At 55.9% G+C, this 22,726-nt stretch overlaps 1 protein-coding gene across 1 annotated transcript in view; it reads left to right on the top strand.

Moving 5' to 3' along the window:
• The window catches only part of LOC306813837 (low affinity immunoglobulin gamma Fc region receptor II-like), a gene marked incomplete at its 3' end in the record, with an annotated part of 110,655 nt that overhangs the window by 83,475 nt on the left and 4,454 nt on the right, over positions 1–22,726 (top strand). Inside the window, exons 2-3 of the mRNA XM_079329498.1 lie at positions 11,221–11,241; positions 11,330–11,560. Coding sequence (XP_079185624.1) covers positions 11,221–11,241; positions 11,330–11,560 — 252 coding nt within the window. The remainder of the gene's footprint in view (positions 1–11,220; positions 11,242–11,329; positions 11,561–22,726) is intronic.

Genomic DNA, 22,726 nt, shown 5'->3' with positions numbered 1-22,726 from the left:
ATGAAACCTGAGGAGCATGTGTAGAACTACTAGAGGAGGGGCATGAAACCCCGGAAACTGAACAACTTAAAAGTAGTGAGCGGAGAGGGGGGGGCGCAGCAGTTTTGGAGCTGGAGGCTCCCCTGTCGCCCGGCGCTGTGGATTTTGCTTTTGCCTTCTGTAACTAATAAATATTTTTTTACTTTGATTCTATCCTTTATGGCCCATTTCGTTCATTTATAACACTGCTCAGAGTAAATCCTTGGAATGCCTTTTAGTAAATTCCTTTTTTATTCCTTTAACTCTCTCTAGCGTCTGTTCCAGGTCAGCCTCTTTGGGCATCAGAATGAAGGGGTACTTTAACAGTTAAATGAAATTCTTTGGATCAGGTAGAGGAGACCTTGGTAGGGTTTGAGGGGGTCCCTTGCTGAGGGTTTCATCAGGGGTGTGGAGACCCTCAGCCCTTGCTGGGAATTTGGAGTGTTGAGGGGCTGAGGGTCCCTTGCTGAGGGTGTGGTGAGGTTTGGGGTGTCCTGAATGTGGGAGGGTTCCTTGGTGTGGGTGTGACTGGGGGCAGATGGGCCCATGGCTCTTGCTGGGAATTTGGTGGGGGGGGGGGGGATCCTGGATCTGGTGGTCTCCAGCTGCTGCTTTTTGACACCCAAAATTGCAACATTGACCCAAAAAACCACGTTCCCATGGGAATATTCCTGATATTGCTTCCGTGTGGAAACGCATCTTCCCCCTCAAAATCTAAATTCCTGAAACTTTGTGGCTGTTTTTGGACTATAGTGCCTCAAATCCCAGTGTGGGTGTTGATTTCCAGGGATGCCTCTGGATCTCCTCACCACTGCACTTCATTCCGGGTTGGTTAAGTCCAATTACTGATTAATTCCAGGGATTTCTGAGCTGCAGGAAAGTTTTGCTGCCAACTCTGCAAGTTGATGGGGTGTGAGGAGCTGTCAGGATCTGCCTGTGGCCTGTGAATCCTGCAGAAATCCTGGCTGCGATTTGGCTCTGTCCCAGCTGACCCAAATTCCCAATTTTTTGATTTTTCCAAGCAATAGAAGCTCTGGGAGTGGGGGGAATTCTGCACCTAGACGAGCCAATTGGTGGAGCAGCGTTCCCAGGCTGAAGGGTGGGGTTTTGTGAGTATTGGGAGGAATTTTTCCCTCATTTGTGAGTGTTTAAAATGCTGGGAATGGCCAAAACAGCCCCTTGGGACTGGCCCCGAGGCCCCAGGAATCCTTGGCAACAATTCTCTGAGGAGAGGGGATTTGAGGGAGCCCAAAGGGCATCAGTGGGTTTTGGCAGAGCTGTTGTGGAGACAGAGGGAATTCAACTGCCATGGCCTGATCCTGACTGCCCTGGAAAAGGGGGAGGCTCTGGAACCCCCCAAGGCCTTTGTGACATCGTGGTGTGGGGACCACAGCACAAGAGGGGTTTGGGAAAGGTGACAGGAGAATCCAGAGGCTCCTGAAGGCTGCTTTGTCCATCAGAGCAATGAAGATCCAGGGCCCTGCCAGATTCCTCTGCTGGAGGAATTGAGCTAGTGGAATTGTCTGGGGTTTGTCTCTTATTGGGTCTTTCTCTGGAAATGCTTCCTTTTGTAACCCTTTGGATTCTGACTCTTGTTGCTGTTGCGGCTGGTTTTTTTCTCTCGTTGCAGTTTGCAGGAAATTGTTCTTGTCTCAGCCCATTTGGACCTTTGCCTTTTGTGCCTGCACTGGCAGGGGGAGGGGCACCAGGCCCTGGTTTTTAGTGACTGCCTAAAATTGGAGAATCCCATTCCTAAAACCCAACCGAGTTGAACAAAGAAACACCAGCTCTGCCAGTTGAACCAAAAAGCTGCATTTTTGTGCCAATAAGAGGAAATGAGTCCTGTGTTCTCCTGGCACTGGGAGGAGAGGTGGGGAGCCATGAGTGTACTGGGAGCACTAGGAGGGGGAAAGGGGAGCACTGGGTTTCCTGTGCAATCCCCTTGACTCATGGTCATTGTGATGAAAACCTTTTGTTCGCCTGATAGACTCTGAGAGGATATTGAAAGGACTTGGAGGCTGGGATATCATTTTGCTGTTTTGCTTTACTTGCAAGGATGCTGTTAATTATTTTGCTTTGCTTGTCTGAAAGACCTTGAGAGTGAGCCAAGATGTCTCTAATTGTTTTGCTTTGCTTGCCAAGATGCTGATAGTCATTTTCACTTTGCTTGCGTTAATCATCTATCGCTTTAAGTGTTAGTAAGGGTCAGTAAAAGAAGGATGAGGAAGACTACTGACCTTCATCCCTCGACCACCAGAAGGCAGAAGAAGACCCCCTAGCAACTGCAGGAGCGTGCGCAGAACTACTGGGGGGGGGGGCATGTAACCCGAGGAGCATGCGTAGAACTGCTAGAGGAAGGGCATGAAACCCCGGAAACTGAACAACTTAAAAGGAGTGAGCGGAGAGGGGAGGGGTGCGGCAGTTTCAGAGCAGGAGCTTTTCTGTTGCCCGGTGCTGTTGATTTTGCTTTTGCCCTCTGTAACTAATAAATCTTTTTAAATTTGATTCAATCCTTTATGGCCCATTGCGTTCATTTATAACACGGGCAGGGGGAGGGGCACCAGGCCCTGGTTTTTAGTGACAGCCCAAAATTGGAGAATCCCATTCCTAAAGCCCAACAGAGCTGAACAAAGAAACACCATCTCTTCCAGTTCAGCCAAAAAGCTGCATTTTGGTGCCAATAAGAGGAAAAGAGTCCTGTGTTCCCCTGGCACTGGGAGGAGAGGTGGGGAGCCATGAGTGTACTGGGAGCACTGGGAGGGGGAAAGGGGAGCACTGGGTGCCCTGTGTAGCCCCCTTGACTCATGGTCATCACCCTGGACAGGATGGGCAACCATGGGAGGCATGGGATGGGGACTCCCAGTGTCTCCAATGTCACAGCACACTCTCATAGGTGTCACTGGTGTCCTGCAGTTTCCCGTGGGGTCCTGGTAGCCCCATGTGTGTCACCTGCGGTTCCTTGGGAGGGACAGGGTGGGGGGTCCTGTAAGAGGCATCACTTATGGGGACTTGGCTTGGGGTGACACCCATAGGTGCCATGTCCCTGTCACACCCATCCCCCACACTCACCCTCTGCCCACTCAGTGTCCAGCACCTCCCCCTCCTCCAGGGGAGCTGGGGGCTCTGGGGGTGCCCTGCAGGGATAAGGAAGTGTTGAGGGGTGCCTGGGGAGGGGGGAACAGAGAGTCATGGCTGGAACCCCTCACATGAAATCCCTGTCCTGGGATTTCATGGCAGCTTCAAGATAAAGGAGAAGGGGTGATCATGGTGTTCCCTGGGACCCCATCCCCATCTGGGACCTTGAAATGCCCATTGGACGCCTGAGCCCCCACCAGACACTGATTTCTACTGCACTCCCAGCACCCTTGCCCCCAAACCAGCCTTAAGGAGCCCCAGAACACCTGAGCCACACAGGTAGTCCAACCCCCCTAGGATCCCTGAACTGCCACGAGAACCCTGAATCTTCACACCACTCCTAAGCACCTCTAAAGGCCTCAAGAACCCCAAGAATAGAATGCAGGGAACCCTCCAAGCTCCTCCAGGACCCCTGAAGACCTCTCAATACACTGCACTACTCTCCAACAACTCCCTAAATACCCCAGGAGCTCTCATTGACACCCCAATATTATTCAAGATTGTTCCTGGGACATCACAGGAGTCTCCAAAATGCTCCCATACCTATGAGCACCCCAAGCACTGGGGTTACTTGAAACTCAGCTTCCCCCAAGTAAGGGTCTTTGAGTGATGTCTCATGACTCCCCCATCCTATGGGGCTTCCCCCTACTTCCTGTGGGACCTGATCTATAGTTATTATCACCCACCCCAGTGGTGCCACCACTGACAGCCCCCAATGACAGCCAGGAGCAGGAGCATGAGGGTCCTGCCGACATTCACAGCCACTGCTGGGGACACAGGGGGACACAGCGGGATCACCCTGAACCCCGGGGTTCCTGAACACCCCGGTGACCCTGTGTGACCCCACCTGTGTTCCAGTGCTGTCCAGTGGCTCCCTGTGGTGTCACCTCCAGGGCCAGCTCTGGGCTCAGTGCCCGGAACACGCGGTGCCCGTCCTGTCCCAGCTGGTTGGTGGCCACGCACTGGTAGGTGCCTGAATGTCCCACATCGACAGCCCCAAGCTCCAGGAGGGGACCCCGGGCCACCTCGTGCCCATTGTGCAGCCAGGTGAAGGTGACAGGGGCTGAGCCCACCTGCACCGAGCAGCGCAGGGTCACGGGGTCACCTGGGCACACCTGGAGTGCCAGGGGACCGGGGGTGATGGTGGCATTGGCCACGGGTACTGTGGGGACACAGACAAGGCTGGCAAGATGGGGATGCCACGGGTGGGGTCACCTTCGATCCAAAGGTCCCACTCACTCCGGATGCTGACATTCAGAGGAACACACTTGTCCCCATTGCTGACCCGACATACGTAGTGCTGCCATTGTTCCCAGTGGGCCCAAGCTGCAGGAAGGAGCCGGCACCCAGTGTGTCCTCCAGCCCCCCTGGTGCCAGGAGAAGGACAGGGGACCTGTCCTCATGGCCACCGTGCAGCACAGCTCCAGGCAGTCCCTCAGTGGCACCTGTCCCTCAGGGGGCTGCATCGACTGGGACAACCCCGAGGGCAGGACCCCTGCAGTGGGACACAGGAGGAACTGGGGATATGGGAGAAGTGGAGGACATCAGGCAGCAGCGAAGGATGCAGGGAGGGGGGAGGATCAGAGATGGATGAAGGGATCCCAGTGAGGAGAAAGTGGGAACAGAGATATGGGAGTGAGTTGGAAAGGTGTGGAAGGGACCTCAGCAAAGGATGGGAGACTCAGCGAGGGGACACATGGAGAGGGTTGACGGGAACCACAGAGAAGATTTTGGGGACCCATACAGGGATTGATGGGACCTGTGGACAATGAAGAGACCTGAGAGAGGGAGAGGAGCACCCAGGGAGGGCTGAGGGTCCCATGGGGGCTGTGGGGGCTCCCTGTGCCCATCCCCACACTCACTGCGCACCGTGACACCGAGCCGGGCGCTGCTCTTCTGCACAGCCCCCCCTCGGAGCTCACCTCGCAGCTGTAATTCCCCAAGTGGAAGACCCCCACAGCAGGCACCAGGAGCTGCAGAGACCCCTGCGGGCCCCCCACCAACTGCCCGTCCCAGTAAAAGCGGTGCAGGTGCGGGGCTGGGGGCCACAGGGGGCTGGGGGTGCTGAGGCAGTGGAGATTAAGGGGGGATCCCTCCCTGGGCTCGGGGGGACCCTCCAGCACCAAAACAACGGTGAGTTTGGGAACAAGGGAGGGGGATCTTTGACTTTGAGTCCCTGGGGAGGAGCTGTGGGGTGTTGGGGTTGTGGCTGAGGGGTGCTCAACATGCGCTGTCACTGGCACAGTTGCTGACTGCTACCACTCCCCCCAGTATTCCACCCAGCCCCTGCAGTGGTAGTGGCCGCCATGGTGCAGCAGCAGAGGGGACAGGGACAGATTGGTTCCATCATGGAGTCCCCAGCTCCTTCCCATCACGATAGAAGGACACCGAGGTGACCAGACTGTTCAAACAGCCCCGGCAGCGCAGTGTCACCGTGTCCCCCTCCAGCAGCGCCTGCGCTGACACCTGCAGCACCAGCTAGTCTGGGCGACAGGGGGGACCTGTCACAGCCGATGTCACCGGGACCCCACACTGGGTCACATCAGGGGTCCCCAATTCCATCACGGGGGTCTCCCTGCACTGGGATGCTCTGAGATGTCCCCAGAGCAGGGACAGGCTCTGATCTATGGGCTGACCTATGAAGCTGAGCCCACCGTGAGCCCTCGGGGTACCCACGCATGCCAGGGTGGGGACACCGAAACCCCCCTCACCATTTGACACCATCACAGTGGGGTTCCATCCATTGCCGGGTCTCTCACACTGGTACATGCCACTATTGGTTGCAAAAGGTTTGTCGCATACCTCCTGCCCCCAGCGCCGCCCGTCCTTGTACCAGGTGGTGGTACCGGCGCTCCCCGAGCCCCGGCAGGTCAGTGTCACCTGGTCCCACAGAACCGCCAGCATCCAGGGAGGCTCCACCAGGAGCTGGGTGCTCTGGGCACCTGCGGGTGACAGGGGACACCAGACTGCCAGGGCCACCACAGGGCTGGGGACAGCGGAGCAGGGACATGGCATCTCCCAAGGATTCACCAGCAAGGCCGAGGGTCTGGGCTGGGAGAAGGGACAGGTCTGGGTGGGGGTGGCACAGTAGGGACAGCAGCATCTAGGGGACCTGGTATCTTATCTGTCCCTAAACTGCCCCCATAGGAACACTGATGTAGCATGGAGATTTAGAGGACAGGGAACACCTCCGACACCCTGGGCTGAGGCAGGACATGGAGACACCCCATGTGCACACAGTTCACTTCCCCCAGCCCTACAGCACCTGTCCCCATGGCCACATCTCCATGGCCCTTTGCCCGTGATCCCATTCCTATGGCACATGTCCCCGTGGCCCATCTGGCATCTGCCCCCACATGGCCCTTGTCCCTATCCCTGCATCCCACTCTCCCTGTCCCTGTCCCCACAGCTGCCTCAGCCCCAAGGTTCCTTTGCCACATCCTTGTCCCCACATCTCAATCTCCCTGTTCCCATCCCCACATCCCACTTCCCCTGTTCCTATTCCCCTGTTTCTGCCCCCACAGCCACCCCACGACTCTGGGCTCCACGACACACTGGGCTCCATGCCCATGCCCTGGCTCTGCTGCCCTTGGGGACCTCAGGGGACCCCACAGGCCCCCTGTGCCCCCTCCCCACCGCTCTCTGCCTCACCAGGGCCCAACCCCAAGGTGTCAGGCCCGTGCCCGGGTCACTCACCCCACAGGAGCAGCGCCACCTTCCCAGCCATCCCGGTGTCCCCGACCATGGGCACTGGCTGTCACTCGCTGCTGGGGCCACCTGTCCTGTCACTCTTCAGATGAAGGGACAGGAAGCAAGGTCACGTCTCCTCCTCGTGTTTAGGTGGCTGTTGGTGGGGGCAGGGTGTGGAAGATGGGGGTAGGGTGGGGACATTGTGGGACATAGGGGTGATGGTGGGACATGGTGGGGACAGAGTGTTGCTGGACTTTGGGACTGAGGTGTTGCAGGAAGGCAAGGATGGGTATCCAGGGCATGTGGGTCCCTGAGTTGGGTGTGCAGGTGCAAGAAAGAGACCCTCGGGAATGGGGTTTCTGAGGGAAGAAGCAGCCCATGGGATTGGATCCAGGCAGTGGTGGTGCTGGGCAATGGGAGAGTGGAGTGGGGATTCCCAGGGTGGGGAGACCAAGGGAATGGGGATGTCATGGTTGGGTTCCCAAGAAAATGGGGGGTGCCAGGGATGGGCAGTGGCTGGATGGGCACAGGGGTCACAGCTCCTGCACAGGGTGACTCAGATTTTGGGCTGACTCAGAGCCCAGCACAGCCCCCACAGGGTGTTCATGGCCAGGGGGGGCACCCCAGGCTTGTCCTGGGAGGTTCTGGCTCTCTGCCCCACACACCCCAGGACTTTTTCCCATCCCCCCATTTGCTAGCTCACACATCCCAGGGAGCACCTGAGCAGGTTAACATGTGGGGGACACCAGGAAGGGGGAAAGGGGGTCTGGGGGGGCAGGCAGTGGTGGGGGCTGTGGGGAATGGGGCTCTCAAGCTCCATGTCCCCTACAGGATTTTCACTTTCTCTTTCCTGCAGCAGAAGGAAGAGGCTGTTTGTGCTGAGGCCAGGATGTGGATTGTGTGTGGGGGGCACATCCAGAGTAGTCCTGCCAGGAGGGAAAAGGGCTCCTCTGGGCTGGTAACACCTGGGTCTTGACCCAGAGGCTCCTCATTCTGGGGGTGCCACATCCTTGGGAATTCCTATCTGAGAGGTGGCACATACAGGGCATCTCTGTCCTGGGGGACCCTGAGCATTCCTGCTGTCCCCAGTGGGTTCCTGGAACCTCTGGGGTGCCCAAACTTCAGGGGATGCCTAGGCTGACCTTGCCCTGCTGATGGGAAATCCCAGGAACATTTGGTTCCACAGCAATCTGTGGAAATGCCTGTGTGTCCCTCAGGCTCTGATTCCCTGGTAAATGTACTAAACCCTGCCTGGGCACTCCCTGATCCTGCTGGGACACCCCTGTGCCCCAGAGCCATGTGTGGAGCCCTTGCTCCATATTTCCACACTTCTTCCTCTCTGCTGGTGTCCACATCCAGAACCCAAACAATTTTTCTGGGAGGTTCCAGAGGGCTGCAGGTTTTGTTCAAGGAGGAGGGTCCTAGTCAGGTTGTTGAGCAGATTCTTGTGGGATTCGCAGCAGTTTTGGGGCTCTCTCTGTGCCTTGGGGACAGGCACCAAATGATCAATTGCTGCATTTCCAGATTGGTTCCCTCACAGCTGCCCCTGCAAGGGGGTTTCCAGCGAGCCCTGCTCTGAAAACCATCAAAGGCCCTCACAGAGCCACTGCTTGGGTTCACACTGGCTTTTGTGCTTCTTGCAGAGCTGAGCAAAGCACAGCCAGGCCTTTTTTGGTCACTGAAAGAATTGTCACCTTTGCATCAGCTCGAAAGCTGCGAGAGTCAAAGCCAAGGGGGCGGGGAGCCTCAGGTCCTGGCTGCCACCTGGGGCTGGCCAGAGCACAGCTGGCCAATGCCCATCCCTGGGCACTGGGGCTGGGCCATGGCTGGCCCCACACTTTGATGGACATTGGCTTCAATGAACAGGAGTTTGGGAGCTCCTTGCAACCTGGGGCTCCATTCCCCAGCTGCTCTTGCCAGCTCAGATCCTGCAGGGGAGGAGTGAGAATGCAGAGGTCTGGAACAGATTTATCTCCAAACCAATAAAACCAAAGTGTCCCAACCCCCCAGGACAGAAACCCTGTGGGGGGGATTGTGGGGAGCAGGAGAGGGAGGGGGAAGCCCCCAAGAGCTTCACAAGTGTTTCCTGGGGAAGGTCTCATCCATCTCCAGGTTCCAGCATTGAGGCCCTGCAGGGGTTTTTGGTGTGGGGTGAGCTTTGGGTGTTTTTGGGGTGTCTGTGCCCTGCCTGACTGACACCAGCCCATGTCTGTTCCCCCCAGTCAGCCTTGCTGGGGTTTTTCAGCCACAGAATGATCTTGGTGGGCTGTGCAATGGGGCCGAGGTGCTGCACCTGTGAGGGTTCCCAAATGGGGATTGAGGGCTCCCAGATGGGCGGGGGCAGCCAATGAGGGGGTGTAGAGTGGGTGGGTCACACCCTGAGTTGGGGCACCCCAGAGGTCACTGAGGTCACAGTGCCCCACTGAGGACAGAGGGGGTTGGCAGGGCCCCCCTGCCCGGGACAGGGGTCTCCAGGATGTGCCCTACCCTGGACAGGGACTTGCTCAGGGAATGTGTCCAGGGACCCTGCCCAGAACCGCCATCCCCCAGGACGGGATCTCCCCTGCTGGGATGTGTCACCACTGGGACAAAATCCACCCAGATCGTGTCACCCCCAGAACAGGATCCCCTCAGGCAGGACCCCCTGGATGTGCCCCCAGGACAGAACCCACCCCGTGTGACTCTCAGCACAAACAGCCTCTTCCTTCTGCTGCAGGAGAGAGAAAGTGAAAGTGTTGGGGGAGCACAGCCAGACACCCCCATCCCCCCACTGCCTCCCCACCCCTCCCTGCAGACTCCTCACCCCCTTTTCTCCCTCTCTGGGGTCCCCCCATCCAATTCCCTGCCCAGATGCTTCCCAGGATTTCTGAGCCAGGAATTGGGAGTGAGGGAACATGGCACAAAAGTGAGGGAAATAAGAAAAGCAGAGAAATAAAGGGAGGAATACTCGAGGGCAGGGGAGGGAACAGAAACAGGGCTACCCAGGACCCTCATGTGATGCCTGCCCAGGAAACGAGCACCCAAAGGGGCAGCGTTGGGCCCTGAGTCACCCCAAAATAGGAAGCACTCAGGGAAGGAACTGTGACTTTTGGACCTGCCCAGCTACTGCTCATGCCTGGCACAGCTCTTTCCCCTGGAAATGCAACCATGGGACCCCCATTCCTTCTATCCCCCATTCCCTGGGACCCCAATCCCAGGACTGCTATTCCCTAGGATCTCCATTTCTAAGGACCCCCATCCTGGTAGTTCCAGCTCCTGGCACTCCTTTGCCTAGGGACCATGATTCCAAAAGGACACCCATTCCCCTGACATCCGCACCCCTGGGATCCATCCCATGATCACGAATCCTTGGAGGCCACCTTCATCTGGGACACTCAACCCTGAGTCTGAATCCACCCAAACCGTAGGAACCCCATTCCCAAGGGACCCCATACCTGGCACCCCAGTGCCCTGGGCACCCATCCTTGGCTCCCTGCAACACCTCAACCTCCAAATTCTGACAACATCCTGTCCTCACCATGTCCCACCATTACCCCATGTCCCACAGACTCCCCACGCTGTCCCCATCCTGTCCCCACCCGGCCCCCATCCTGTCCTCACCCTGCCCCCATCCTGTCCACACCCTGCCCCCACCAAGAACCTCCTACACATGAGGAAGAGACGTGACCTTGCTTCCTGTCCCTTCATCCCAAGAGCCGCCAGCCAGGGGACAGGTGGCCCCAGCAGCGAGTGACAGCCAGTGCCCATGGCCAGGGACACCGGGATGGCCAGGAAGGTGGCACTGCTCCTGTGGGGTGAGTGCCCGGGCACAGGCCTGACGCCCTGGGGATGGGCCCTGATGATGCAGAGAGCGGTGGGGAGGGGCCACAGAGGGACTGTGGGGTCCCCTGAGGTCCTTAAGTTCAGCGAAGGTAGTGGGAGACAGAGGCAGTGGCCTCTCAGTCATACCAGGGTTTTGGGGTGGCTCTAGGGACAGGAACAATGGAACTGGAAGGTGGGAGAGAGATGTGGAGACAGGGATGGGGGACAGGGATTCGGGGACAGGGATGTGGGGTTTGGCTGCATGGAGCTGTGGCAGCTCTGGGGAAAGGGACAGAGGGGATGCACCATGGGGAGGTGCCCACAGGGCTGGTGGGGGTGACCTGTGCCAGCATGAGATGGCCACGCTGACCCCATTCCAGAGGTGCCCATGCCCCCCAGATGTGTGAAACAGATCTCTACCCTGGCAGCCTCTGCAGACTGGTGGGGACCTTGCACTTTACTACAAGAAGGGTGTCCTCAAGGGGACATTTTGAGGGCAGTCCCACACCCTGATCTTGGGTGCCACTCTCCCCACGGTGCGACCCCCACCCAGCCCTTTCTCTTCTCCCTTTCCAGCCCAGACCCTCGGCCTCGCTGGTGAGTCCTCCGGGGATGCCATGTCCCTGCCCCTCTGTCCCCAGCCCCGTGGTGGCCCTGGCAGGCTGGTGTCCCCTGTCACCCGCAGGTGCCCAGAGCACCCAGCTCCTGGTGGAGCCCCCCTGGATGCCGGCGGTTCTGTGGGACCAGGTGACACTGACCTGCCAGGGCTCGGGGACTGATGGTGCCACCACCTGGTACAAGGACAGGCAGCGCTGGGGACAGGAGGGACGCGACAGCTTCACTGTCACCAAGAGTGGAACATACACTTGTGTCAGACCCAGCAGTGGACACAGCCCCCCCGTGATGGTGTCAGATGGTGAGGGGGGATGTGAAATGCTCATGGTGGTTCCCTGATAGGTCTGGGTAAGCTCCACTCCTTGGGTGGCCTCACACCCCTGGTGTGGCAAAAGCCTGTCCCCTGCACACAGGGACATCCCAGTGAATACCAGTGGATCCCAGTACATCCCAGTGTGGTGGGACCCCTGTGGTGACAGCTGTGCCACAGGGCTGATCCTGGTGTCCCTGGGACTCTCCTGCAAAGTGGACACTCCTGGTAGATGTCCCTGGTGCTATGGGCACCCACTCTGGACCTGTCTCGGGCTCCTCAGAGTGACAGGACCCTCCTGTCCCACAGACCCGCTGGTTCTGCAGGTACCAGCACGGGCACTTCTGGAGGGGGACACGGCGACACTGCGCTGCCGGGGCTGGAAGAACAGCCCTGTCACCAGGCTGCAATTTTATAAGGACGACAAGGCGCTTATGGGGTCCCTCAGGGGCACAGAGCTGTCCCTGTTGCCCCTGGAGCTGCACAACAGTGGCCGCTACAGCTGCAGGGGCTGGGTGGCCTCAGGAATGTCACAGTCAGCACCGGTGATATTGACAGTGCACGGTGAGCACACCCACTGCTTGAATTCGAATATCCTGACACATTCAAAGCCCCTTCTCCGTGGACTCAGAGCCACAGTCCTCACCCCAATCTTCTTCCCAGAGCTCAAGCCTGTCTTGGTGCTGGAGAGTCCCCCTGAGCTCACCGAGGGGTCCCCCCTCAATCTCCGCTGCCTCAGCACCCCCAGTCCCCTGCGGCCCCCGGCCCCCCTCCTGTACCTCTTCTACTGGGACGGGCAGTTGGTGGCGGGCCCACAGGGGTCTCCGCAGCTCCTGGTGCCCGCCGTGGGGGTCTCCCACTCGGGGAATTACAGCTGCAAGGCGCGCTCCGAGCGGGGGACTGTGTGGAAGAGCAGCGCCCAGCTCGGGGTCACGGTGCGCAGTGAGTGCAGGGATGGGTACGGGGAGCCCCCACAGCCCCTCCAGGTCTTCTGTCCCTGGTCAACCCTCTGTGTGCCTCCCTGCCTGCCCAGTTATCACCCTGGTCTCAGCATTGCCTCTCCTGGTGCCTGCATCCCTTACCATGTCCCCTCAGCCCCTTCCTGAGTGTAACTGTGCCTGTCTGAGGTCCCTGCATTGTCAGAAGGTCACCATCCCTGTCAGGGCACCCAAAATCTTCCCTTCAACTCTTTCCTGGTGTTCCCTCTCTGAATATGCCATCCGCTTCGGGGTCACTTCCACCCCGTTCCAAGCCTCCCCACCGTCCTCTTCCTCACTGGGATCCCCCCACCCCTCTCTGATCCTCCCCCTCCTTGATTCCTTCACTGCTCCCTGCTGTCCCCCACTCCTCCCATGTCCCCTGTCCCACCCTTGTCACTCTGCAGGAGTCCCGCTCTCAGGCATGTCCCTGTCACTGCAGCCCCCCTGGGGACAGGTGGCACTAGGGGACCACCTGGTGCTGAGTTGAAAGGTGGCCGTGGAGACAAGTCCCCTGTCCTTCTCCGGGCACCAGGGGGGCTCAGGGACAAGATCGGGCACCACCCCTTGCTTGGAGCTGTGGCACCAAAATAGGGGCTTTTATGCCTCCTCACACCGTGGCTGACAGTGTCCCTCTGAATGTCACCATCTTGGGTGAGAGGGACCTTCGGGCTACGAGTGACACTGCCCATGGCATCCTCTTCCCACTCATCCCAACCTTATCCCCCACTCCAGCCCCTTCTCCCTAGTGGTTGCTAGCATCTCCCACTGACCTCAGCCCTGTCTGTGTCCCCACAGTACCCGTGGCCAATGCCACCATCACCCCTGGTCCACCAGCACTCCAGGTGTGCCCAGGTGACCCCGTGACCCTGCGCTGCTCAGTACAGGTGGGCTCAGCCCCTGTCACCTTCACCTGGTTGCATGATGGGCACGAGGTGGCCTGGGGTCCCCTCTTGGAGCTTGGGGCTGTCGATGTGGGACATTCAGGCACCTACCAGTGCGTGGCCACCAACCAGCTGGGACAGGACGGGCACCGCGTGTTCCGGGCACTGAGCCCAGAGCTGGCCCTGGAGGTGACACCACAGGGAAACACTGGACACCACTGGAACACAGGTGGGGTCACATGGGGTCACCAGGGTGTTCAGGAACCCCGGGGTTCAGAGTGACTCCGCTGTGTCCTCCTGTGTCCCTTGCAGTGGCTGTGAATGTCGGAAGGACCCTCCTGTACCTGCTCCTGCTCCTGGCTGTCATTGGGGGCTGTCACTGGTGGCACCGCCGGGGTGGGTGACCCACACAGAGCTGCCAAAACCCCACAGGAAACTGCAGGACTGCAGTGACATCTATGAGAGCGTGCTGTGACACTGGGGACACTGGGAGTCCCCATCCCATGCCTCGCGTGGTTGCCCATCCTGCCCAGGGTCATGACCATGAGTCAAGGGGGCTGCACAGGGCACCCAGTGCTCCCCTTTCCCCCTCCCAGTGCTCCCAGTACACTCATGGCTCCCCACCTCTCCTCCCAGTGCCAGGGGAACACAGGACTCTTTCCTCTTATTGGCACAAAAATGCAGCTTTTTGGTTCAACTGGCAGAGCTGGTGTTTTTTTGTTCAGCTCTGTTGAGCTTAAGGAAGGGAATTCTCCAATTTTGGGCTGTCACTAAAAACTAGGGCCTGGTGCCCCTCCCCCTGCCAGTGGAGGCACAAGAGGCAAAGGCCCCAAAGGGCTGAGACAAGAACAATTTCCTGCAAACTGCAACGAGAGAAAAAAACCAGCAGCAACAGCAACAAGGGTCAGAATCCAAAGGGTTACAAAAGGAACCATTTCCTGGGAAAGACCCAACAAAAAACAAACCCCAGACAATTCCACTAGCTGAATTCCTCCAGCAGAGGAATCTGGCAGGGCCCCGGATCTACATTGCTCTGATGGCCAAAGCAGCCTTCAGGAGGCTCTGGATTCTCCTGTCACCTTTCCCAAACCCCTCTTGTGCCCTGTGCCATGGCCCCCACACCACTATGTCACAAAGGCCTTAGGGGGTTCCAGAGCCTCCCCCTTTTCCAGGGCAGTCAGGATCAGGCCATGGCAGTTGAATTCCCTCTGTCTCCACAACAGCTCTGCCAAAACCCAGTGATGCCCTTTGGGCTCCCTCAAATCCCCTCTCCTCAGAGAATTGATGCCAAGGATTCCTGGGGCCTCGGAGCCAGTCCCAAGGGGCTGTTTTGGCCATTCCCAGCATTTTAAACACTCACAAATGAGGGAAAAATTCCTCCCAATGCTCACAAAACCCCACCCTTCAGCCTGGGAACGCTGCTCCACCAATTGGCTCGTCTAGGTGCAGAATTCCCCCCACTCCCAGAGCTTCTATTGCTTGGAAAAATCAAAAAATTGGGAATTTTGGTCAGCTGGGACAGAGCCAAATCGCAGCCAGGATTTCTGCAGGATTCACAGGCCACAGGCAGATCCTGACAGCTCCTCACACCCCATCAACTTGCAGAGTTGGCAGCAAAACTTTCCTGCAGCTCAGAAACCCCTGGAATTAATCAGTAATTGGACTTAACCAACCCAGAGCAAAGTGCAATGACAGGAGGAGAATCCAGAGGCATCCCTGGAAATCAACACCCACACTGGGATTTGAGGAATTACAGCCGAAAGAAAGCTGCAAAATTTCAGCAATTTTGGTTTTGAGGAGGAAGTTGAGTTTCCACACAGCAGGAATATCAGAAATATTCCCGTGGGAAGGTGTTTTTTGGGTCAAAGTTACAATTTTGGGTGTCTAAAAGCAGCAACTGGAGAACACCAGTTCCAGGATATCCACCAAAATTCCCAGCAAGAGCCATGGGCCCATCTGCCCCCCAATCACACCCTCACCAAGGGACCATCCCACACTCAGGACACCCCAAACCTCATCACACCCTCAGCAAGGAACCCTCAGCCCCTCAACACCCCAAATTCCTAACAAGGGCTGAGGGTTTCTACACCCCTGATGAAACCCTCAGCAAATGACCCCCCAAACCCCACCAAGGGCTCCTCTCCCTGATCCAAAGAATTTCATTTAACTGCTAAAGTACCCCTTCATTCTGATGCCCAAAGAGGCTGACCTGGAACAGAGGCTGAACACAGTTAAAGGAATAAAATAGAATTTATTAAGAGGATTCCAAGGATACACTTTGGGCACTACAAGAGACTTGCCAAGGATGGACCAAGCTGGACTCAGGGTAATGAGTTTTCACACTTTTAGAAGTTTTGGTCCATTTCCATATTGGGGCTAATTGTCCAATTCCAGTTCCAGGTTATGCAATCCCACCCTCCCACATTACTCTCCTCAATTCACTGCTGTTTGCACTTTTTGTATAAATTATACATTTTGAGGCTGAATCTGCAGCAGTGTCCCTGGTCCTAGAGCTGGAAAAGGATTGTTTTGTCTGACTGAACTGTGAGGAGAACCTCCTAACACTTTACATGGAGTTCAGAGTCACACACTAAGGCACTGCAGAATCTGGAAAATAGGAAAACTAAAATTTAAGGCATCAGTTCCGATCCCGGGCACATGTTGTGGGTGTCCCTCCATGGACACGTTCCATCCAGCACAGCTCCCTCGGCTTTACAGACATCCTGATTGTCACGAGACTGCCCGAACCCCTCCCGAAATCCATCCGCATTTTGCACGAAGTGAGTTCCGACACTCAGAAGTCTTTGGATTTTTATCATCTATTTTTTCCATGGAGTAAGATTGCCACCTGCGGTTCGCTGCTCTGAACTACACCGCGTTTTTTGGAGGGTTTGCATTTATTTTATACTATCCCATCATTGTTATAAGATCATATTATATTATTGACTTTTTGCTAATAATAAAATGAAAGCTGTATGTATAATGTTGCGAAACTCTGCTGTATAAATATAGTTTATTTTAGTTCTGCGTGTACGCGGCTCTGGACTCCATTTCCCAGAGGGCACAGCGCGTCGCTGGGCATGGCTCAGTGCGTCACTTCCTCCGCGGCTGCGCTGACTCGTCGTTGCGGCGCTGGCGGCGGCAGAGGCGGTGAGGGGCGGCTGGAGCTTCTCGGGGCTGTGTCCTCGGGCCTCTGGGTGCTGGGGTGGCGCTGGGAAGGGTCTGTAGGAGAGGCTCGGCCGTGGGTGGAGTGGGCAGGAGAAGCCGGGGCTGTGCCCTGGTGAGCGGCTGCAGCAGGGCAGGGCTGGGGGAAGGAAGGGGCTGCTGGCCCCGCGCTGGGCCGGGCTGGGCAGGCGGGTCCGGGCCGAGCCCACGAGGTTCAGCGAGGCCAAAGGCAGGTGCTGCACCTGCACCGAGACAGCGCCGGGCTGGGCAATGGATGGAGAGCAGCCCTGGGAAGGATTTGGGGACATGGGTTGACAAGAAGCTCAGCGTGCCGTGGCTGAGATACCGTGCACTGGGGACACAGAAAGCCAACACTGTCCTGGGCACATCCCCAACAGCTGGGGCAGCGTGTGAAGGGGGGATTGTGCCCCTCAGCACAGCGGCATATTAAGTCACTGACTTCTAAGAGTAAAATTGCTGTTTCCCACATTGTTGTTGTTGGTTTGTTTTGTTTCTTTTGCTAAATTTTTTGTATCCTTTTTAGAGCATATAATTTGCAAAATTGAATTAACCAATTTGAAAGTAATTTCCTCTTTTTTTTTTTTTATAGTCTGCATCTTTTTTTTCATTAATTAATGCATATCCCCACATTCTTTTTATATGTAAACATTTGGATGAACTATTAAGATGAATATTTTCATATTAGGAGGGCTTATTCTTTTAGATTTTCCCTCCTTCTGGTATAACCGGAATTCCTAATAGTATCTGAAACTTTTTTTGTCAATATGTTATTACTTATTTCAGAAATTAGTAAGATCTTTCTCCTCTATACTTTGGTTTTACTTTTATTTACTACAAATTTAATTAATGACAGCAACTTCAAATTCCTTTTCCCTTTCTCCTGCCATCTTTGCGCACATCACATTTTCTTAGAACATTTACTACACAATTCCTTTGTTTTCCAGTATTTACTATAAATTTTAATACTTTCTTTTGTGGGCCTGTTTTCTTAAAGGCTTTAGACGATTGAGCCCATGATCTCCCCATCTTCTTCTAGATGTACCTCTTGAACTACTCTAAGATCCCTTCCCAGCTGAGGGCACCTCCCTCCACAGTGTATCTTTTCTTCACAGCACAAACAGGCATTCTCAGCCTGCTCCTGGTACCTTGACTGTGCCAGGGCTTCACCCTTTCCCTTCTCCCCGCCTCTAAAACAGGAATGTTTAGGAGTAGTGGGATGGGTGGAACTGTCAGGATGTCTCTGGATTTCAGCTGAACTCTTAGCACTTTGGTACGATATTCTTCCTTTACAGAGGGAGTTCCTTTGGGCAGTGGGAGCCGGAGTGACTAAGGGAGCAGTGGCAAGGGTGGGGTTTAGTAACAGACCTGAGAGTGCCTGAGAGAGAGAGGTGGGGGCAGAAGGCTGCACTTGTGGGGAGAGTGGTTGGATGCGGAGCCCGGCATTGGAACCGCCGAGGAGCCTCCATCAGCAACCAGATCAGTGCACGGACCATGCACACGCGGCTTATGGCGCCCGGGACCGCGGGGCCTGATAGGGACAGGGGACAGGCAGAGGAACCGGCGTGGGTTGTGCTGGCACAGGCGAGGAGCCCAGGGCAGCCGGGCCAAGGCTGGAGCAACCTGCGAAAAACCTGCGGTAGCCTGGATGGAGGCTGCGGCAGGCACCGGGAAAAAAGCTTTGGGTGCCGGGGCTGGGGCAAAACCGGAGCCGGTGGGGAAGGCAATATTTCCCGAGCTTCCTTTTTTTCTTCTTCTTTTTTTCTTTTCCTGATCTGTCTCTAGGGTTTTTTGATATTTTAAAAACTTTTACTTCAAGGGGTTCTGCGTCTCTTGCCCAATACATGGCATACTCCCCATTCTTTGGATCACTCGACTTTCCTGAATTTACAAATACATTTAAGGGCTATCTAATCTAAGCCTCCCAGGGCATGTCTGCCAGCACTTTTCCTCCCCCTTCTTTCTTCAAACCTATCTTACCTGCTTCTTGTCCCATTTTCCCAGGACTTTTCCCATTCTTCCTGGCTTCTGCCTCTCCTTTCTAACCAATTTCTCTGGTAACTTAAATATCAGTTAACTCCCCTACAGCAAAGAAAACCCTTATTTTCCAACAGTACAATACCATCCACCTCTTTTCAGAAAATAAACTTTAAATTAACAATATATATACATTCATTCACACACACTCAATTTTATTTCTTCACTATATTTTTCTCACTAATTCTTACAAGACAACACAGTACCAAAGTACCTTTTCTTTACTTGTTCTCAAATTTTTGTTGGACAACCTGGATGCTCTTGGGAATTTTATCCCACAATTCAGCAATGTTTTGGGTCCCCCACTTTTGTCCTTGTTGGGGGTTGAGTGTTTTTCTGTTACTGTGTCAATTGAAAGAATTTTTCCCATTATCATGCCAATGGAGCTGGCTGGGCTACACCCAGGGTCCCTGATGGGTCCAGACAAAAGGGGTGGGTGGGAACGGCTCCCGGAGGGGCCTCTGAGGCTTCCGGGAGGGCACTCGGGTTTCCGGCGAGCTGGGAGCAGGACGCGCGGGATCGTCAGCCCACGCGGCCGGAGCACAGCAGAGCCAGACCCTCTGCGATCACCTGCCCTGCATCTGCCCCGTTCCAGCCTCCTGCCTCTGTGGACACAGCTGATCACCCGGACACACACGATGAGCGAGGAGCCGTAGCTCCAGCCCGTTCCCGCCCGGGACCGGCGTGGCCGCTGCCACCCCTCCCCCCCCTCCCTCCTGCCTCTGTTCCCGTCTGCCCTTCAGCAGATCCGGGCTGTGGACTAAGCACAGAAACAGTGTGCTTGCATCTAAAGGGACTGACACCGAGTTATCTATTTCGTTCTGTTAGCAATAATAGCTGTTATTGTTTTCTGTTTCTACAGTTAGATATATTAGTAAAAGAGCTGTTATTCCCACCCCCTTATCTCTGCCTCAGAGTCCTTGATTCAAACAATTATAATACTTGGGGTGGGGGGGGGGGGGGGGGGAACCAAAGTCTCTATTCCAAAGGGAAACTTCTGCCCTTACTGGCAGACACCTGTCCTTTCACACCAGGACAGTCCTGTTTCCCAGTAGTCCACCAGTAGTCCACTACTGTGGACTGGCTAGGAAATCCTTGGCTCCCTTTATCCTTTGTACCCCAGTTCTTACATGAACCCTGATTCTTATCTGAACTTTTGGTACCTGGGTTCTTTGGTTTTCTAAAAAAACCTGACCCATTCCTGATTGGTCTTTCGGTGCCTCTGACCCCCGACTGTTTAAATAAAATCCCTTTGACAAACGGCCCTGGCCCCTGACTTTATTTTAAAACCCTTCAAGAAGCTCTCCCAGCCCCCTTTTTTATTTAGAAGTCCCCTCTTCACTCACTTTGTTCCTTCACCTGCCACTTGTCTTGCAAGAAGTCAGAAATAAGGTTAGAAGAACTCCGCACTTACCCCATAACTATGTTACATCTCAAACACAGTGTACGTATCTTTTCCGGAGCCTTTCTCCTGGGACCCTTCTTTCTCCCTCACTTCTTGGAGCCGCCCTCTGACTCCCCCAGCGCGGTCCTGCAGCGCCGGTCTCCTACCGCGCCTCCCGCCTGTTCACTCACAGAGCCCTGCAGAGTGCAAAGGGTGCGATGCTCTGCTTCATTAGCACCGTGTTAATCACCGTGGAGCCACCAACATGCAGGAGCTCAGCACTTGTGAATAACTAACCAGTGTGATTAAACAGAAACCTCTTTATTGTTTGCATTATGCTCTACTTATACATTCTAAAACTACTGTCCATGGGATCACACAGTACTTGATTGGTGCCTCTGTCTTGTCCACGAGCTCTGCTGGCACCTCTCAGGAAATATGATTGGTTACAGTCCAGTGCTTCCAGGCCCTTCTTTATCTCAGTTCTTGCAATCTTGGTATTCTGTTTTTCAACCTCTTCTTTCTTAATTTAGCAATAATTCATGATTCAGGAGCCTTGACAAATTCCAGAGTGTTTGATAAGAATACTTAAAAATGGTTTGGCTGGAGCACACTGTGGCCTAAGCTGTTCAAACACATTGCTACAGTGGGCACCAACAGGAGCAGGGGTAGGCACATGTGGGTGCCCTTGGGTAGGGACCTCCAGTGTCTCCACTGTCCCCAGTGTCACAGCATGTCATTGCAGATGTCACTGGGGTCTCACTGTCACGCATGGGGTCCTGGCAGCTCCACATGGGTCACATGGAATGTGGCGGGGGGGGGGGGGGGACGGGACCTTGAGTAAGACACTGTGCTTGGGGATCTGGAGGGGGGAGGTGACAACTGTGGGTGACATGTCCCTGTCCCCCCCCACCCCACACAAACTCACCCCTGCCCACTTGATGCACATGACAAGGGGGTCAAGTACTACCCAGTCTTCCGGTCAAATCCTGTGGGGATAAGGGGAAGTGTGGGTGAGGTCTGGGGAGGGGAAAAGGGGAGTCCCAACTGGAGTCCCCTACTCACTTGTCCTGGTGTCTGCAAGGACAGACTGGGGAGGGGGTGACTGTGGGGACCATGGGACTCCTGAACCTTCCTGGTACCTTGGCAGTTCCAACAACCCACGGGTCCCCCAAATCCCCACTGGAGCCCCAATTCCCAATGCACCCCTGATTGTCCCAGGACACTCCAAGCACCCCTGAACCCCTCAGAACTTCTGCACCACCACAGTGCCCTTAATGCCGCCGGTGTCCCTGAAAATCTGAACCCCAAACCCGGCCAGGACGGGCATGCCCCACACTGCCCCAGGATCCCAAAAACATCCATTCAACATGCTTGCACGACCCTCCATGGACTCCCCAAGTGCTCCAGAAGCTCCCAGTGCCACCCAAATGTTCCTCAAAGTGCACTCAGGGATTCGCATAGAATCCAACCAAGACCCTCCAAATTCTCCCCACAACCCTTAGCCAAAGTCATTGTGGGTTATTTTCCCCAGTCCATCCCATGTCCCACATCGATGTTCCCAAGTTCCAGGAGGGAGCATGGAGCCACCTCGTGCCCGTCATGCAGGAGCAGCCAATGGCACAGCTGTCACCACGGGGGTCCCACCACACTGGGATGCACTGGTCTGTTTCTGTGAGGAAGGTACAAGCTCTGGCCACACCAGGGGTGTGAGGCCACCCAAGGAGTGGAGCCCACCCAGACCTATCAGGGAACCACCCTGAGCATTTCAGATCCCCCCTCACCATCTGACACCACAACGAGGGGGCTGAGCCCACTGCTGAGTCTCTCACATTGGTAGGTGCCACTCTAGGTGACAGTGAAGCTGTCGGGTCCCTCCTGCCCCCAGAACCGCCCGTCCTTGTACCAGGTGGTGGCACCGGCGGTCCCCGAGCCCTGGCAGGTCAGTGTCACCCAGTCCCACAGCACCGCCGGCGTCCAGGGGGACTCCACCAAGAGCTGGGTGCTCTGGGCACCTGCGGGTGACAGGGGACACAAGCCTGCCAGGGCCACCACGGGGCTGGGGACAGAGGGGCAGGGACATGGCATCCCCGGAGGACTCACCAGTGAGGCCGAGGGTCTGGACTGGAAGGGAGAAGAGACAGGGCTGGGTGGGGGTGGCCCTGTAGGGACAGCAGCACCTGGGGGTCCTGGTATGGTGTCTGTCCCCAAACTGTCCCCATGGGAACACTGGTGTAGCATGGAGTTTTTGAGGACAGAAACACTTCAGTCTCCCTGGGCTGAGGCAGGACATGGGGAAATTGTGGACACCCCATGTGTTCACAGGTCGCCTCCCCCAGCCCTACAGCACCTGTCCCCAAAGCCACATCCCCATGGCCCTGAGCCCATGATCCCATTCCCATGACACCTATCCCCACATAAACATCCCAATGGCCCCGTGCATTGAATGTGGCACTTGTCCCTGTCCATGCATCCCTGTCTCCCTGCTACACACACTCCATCCCCAAAGTTCCTATTTGTCACATCCTTGTCCCCACATAACTGTCCTCCTGTTCCCATTCCCACATCCCAGTTCCACTCTTCCTGTCCCCTGATCCTGTCCCCACAGCCGCTCCAGGACTCTGGTCATACTGGGGTCCATGCCCATGCCCTGGCTCTGCTGGCCTTGGGAACCTCAGGGGACCCCACAGCC

This window comes from Erithacus rubecula (genome assembly GCF_903797595.1).
Source record: "Erithacus rubecula genome assembly, chromosome: 33".
In the NCBI taxonomy this organism is placed as follows: Eukaryota; Metazoa; Chordata; class Aves; order Passeriformes; family Muscicapidae; genus Erithacus; species Erithacus rubecula.
Note: the sequence above shows the minus strand (reverse complement) of the source record. Positions and strands in the feature narration are given on the sequence as shown.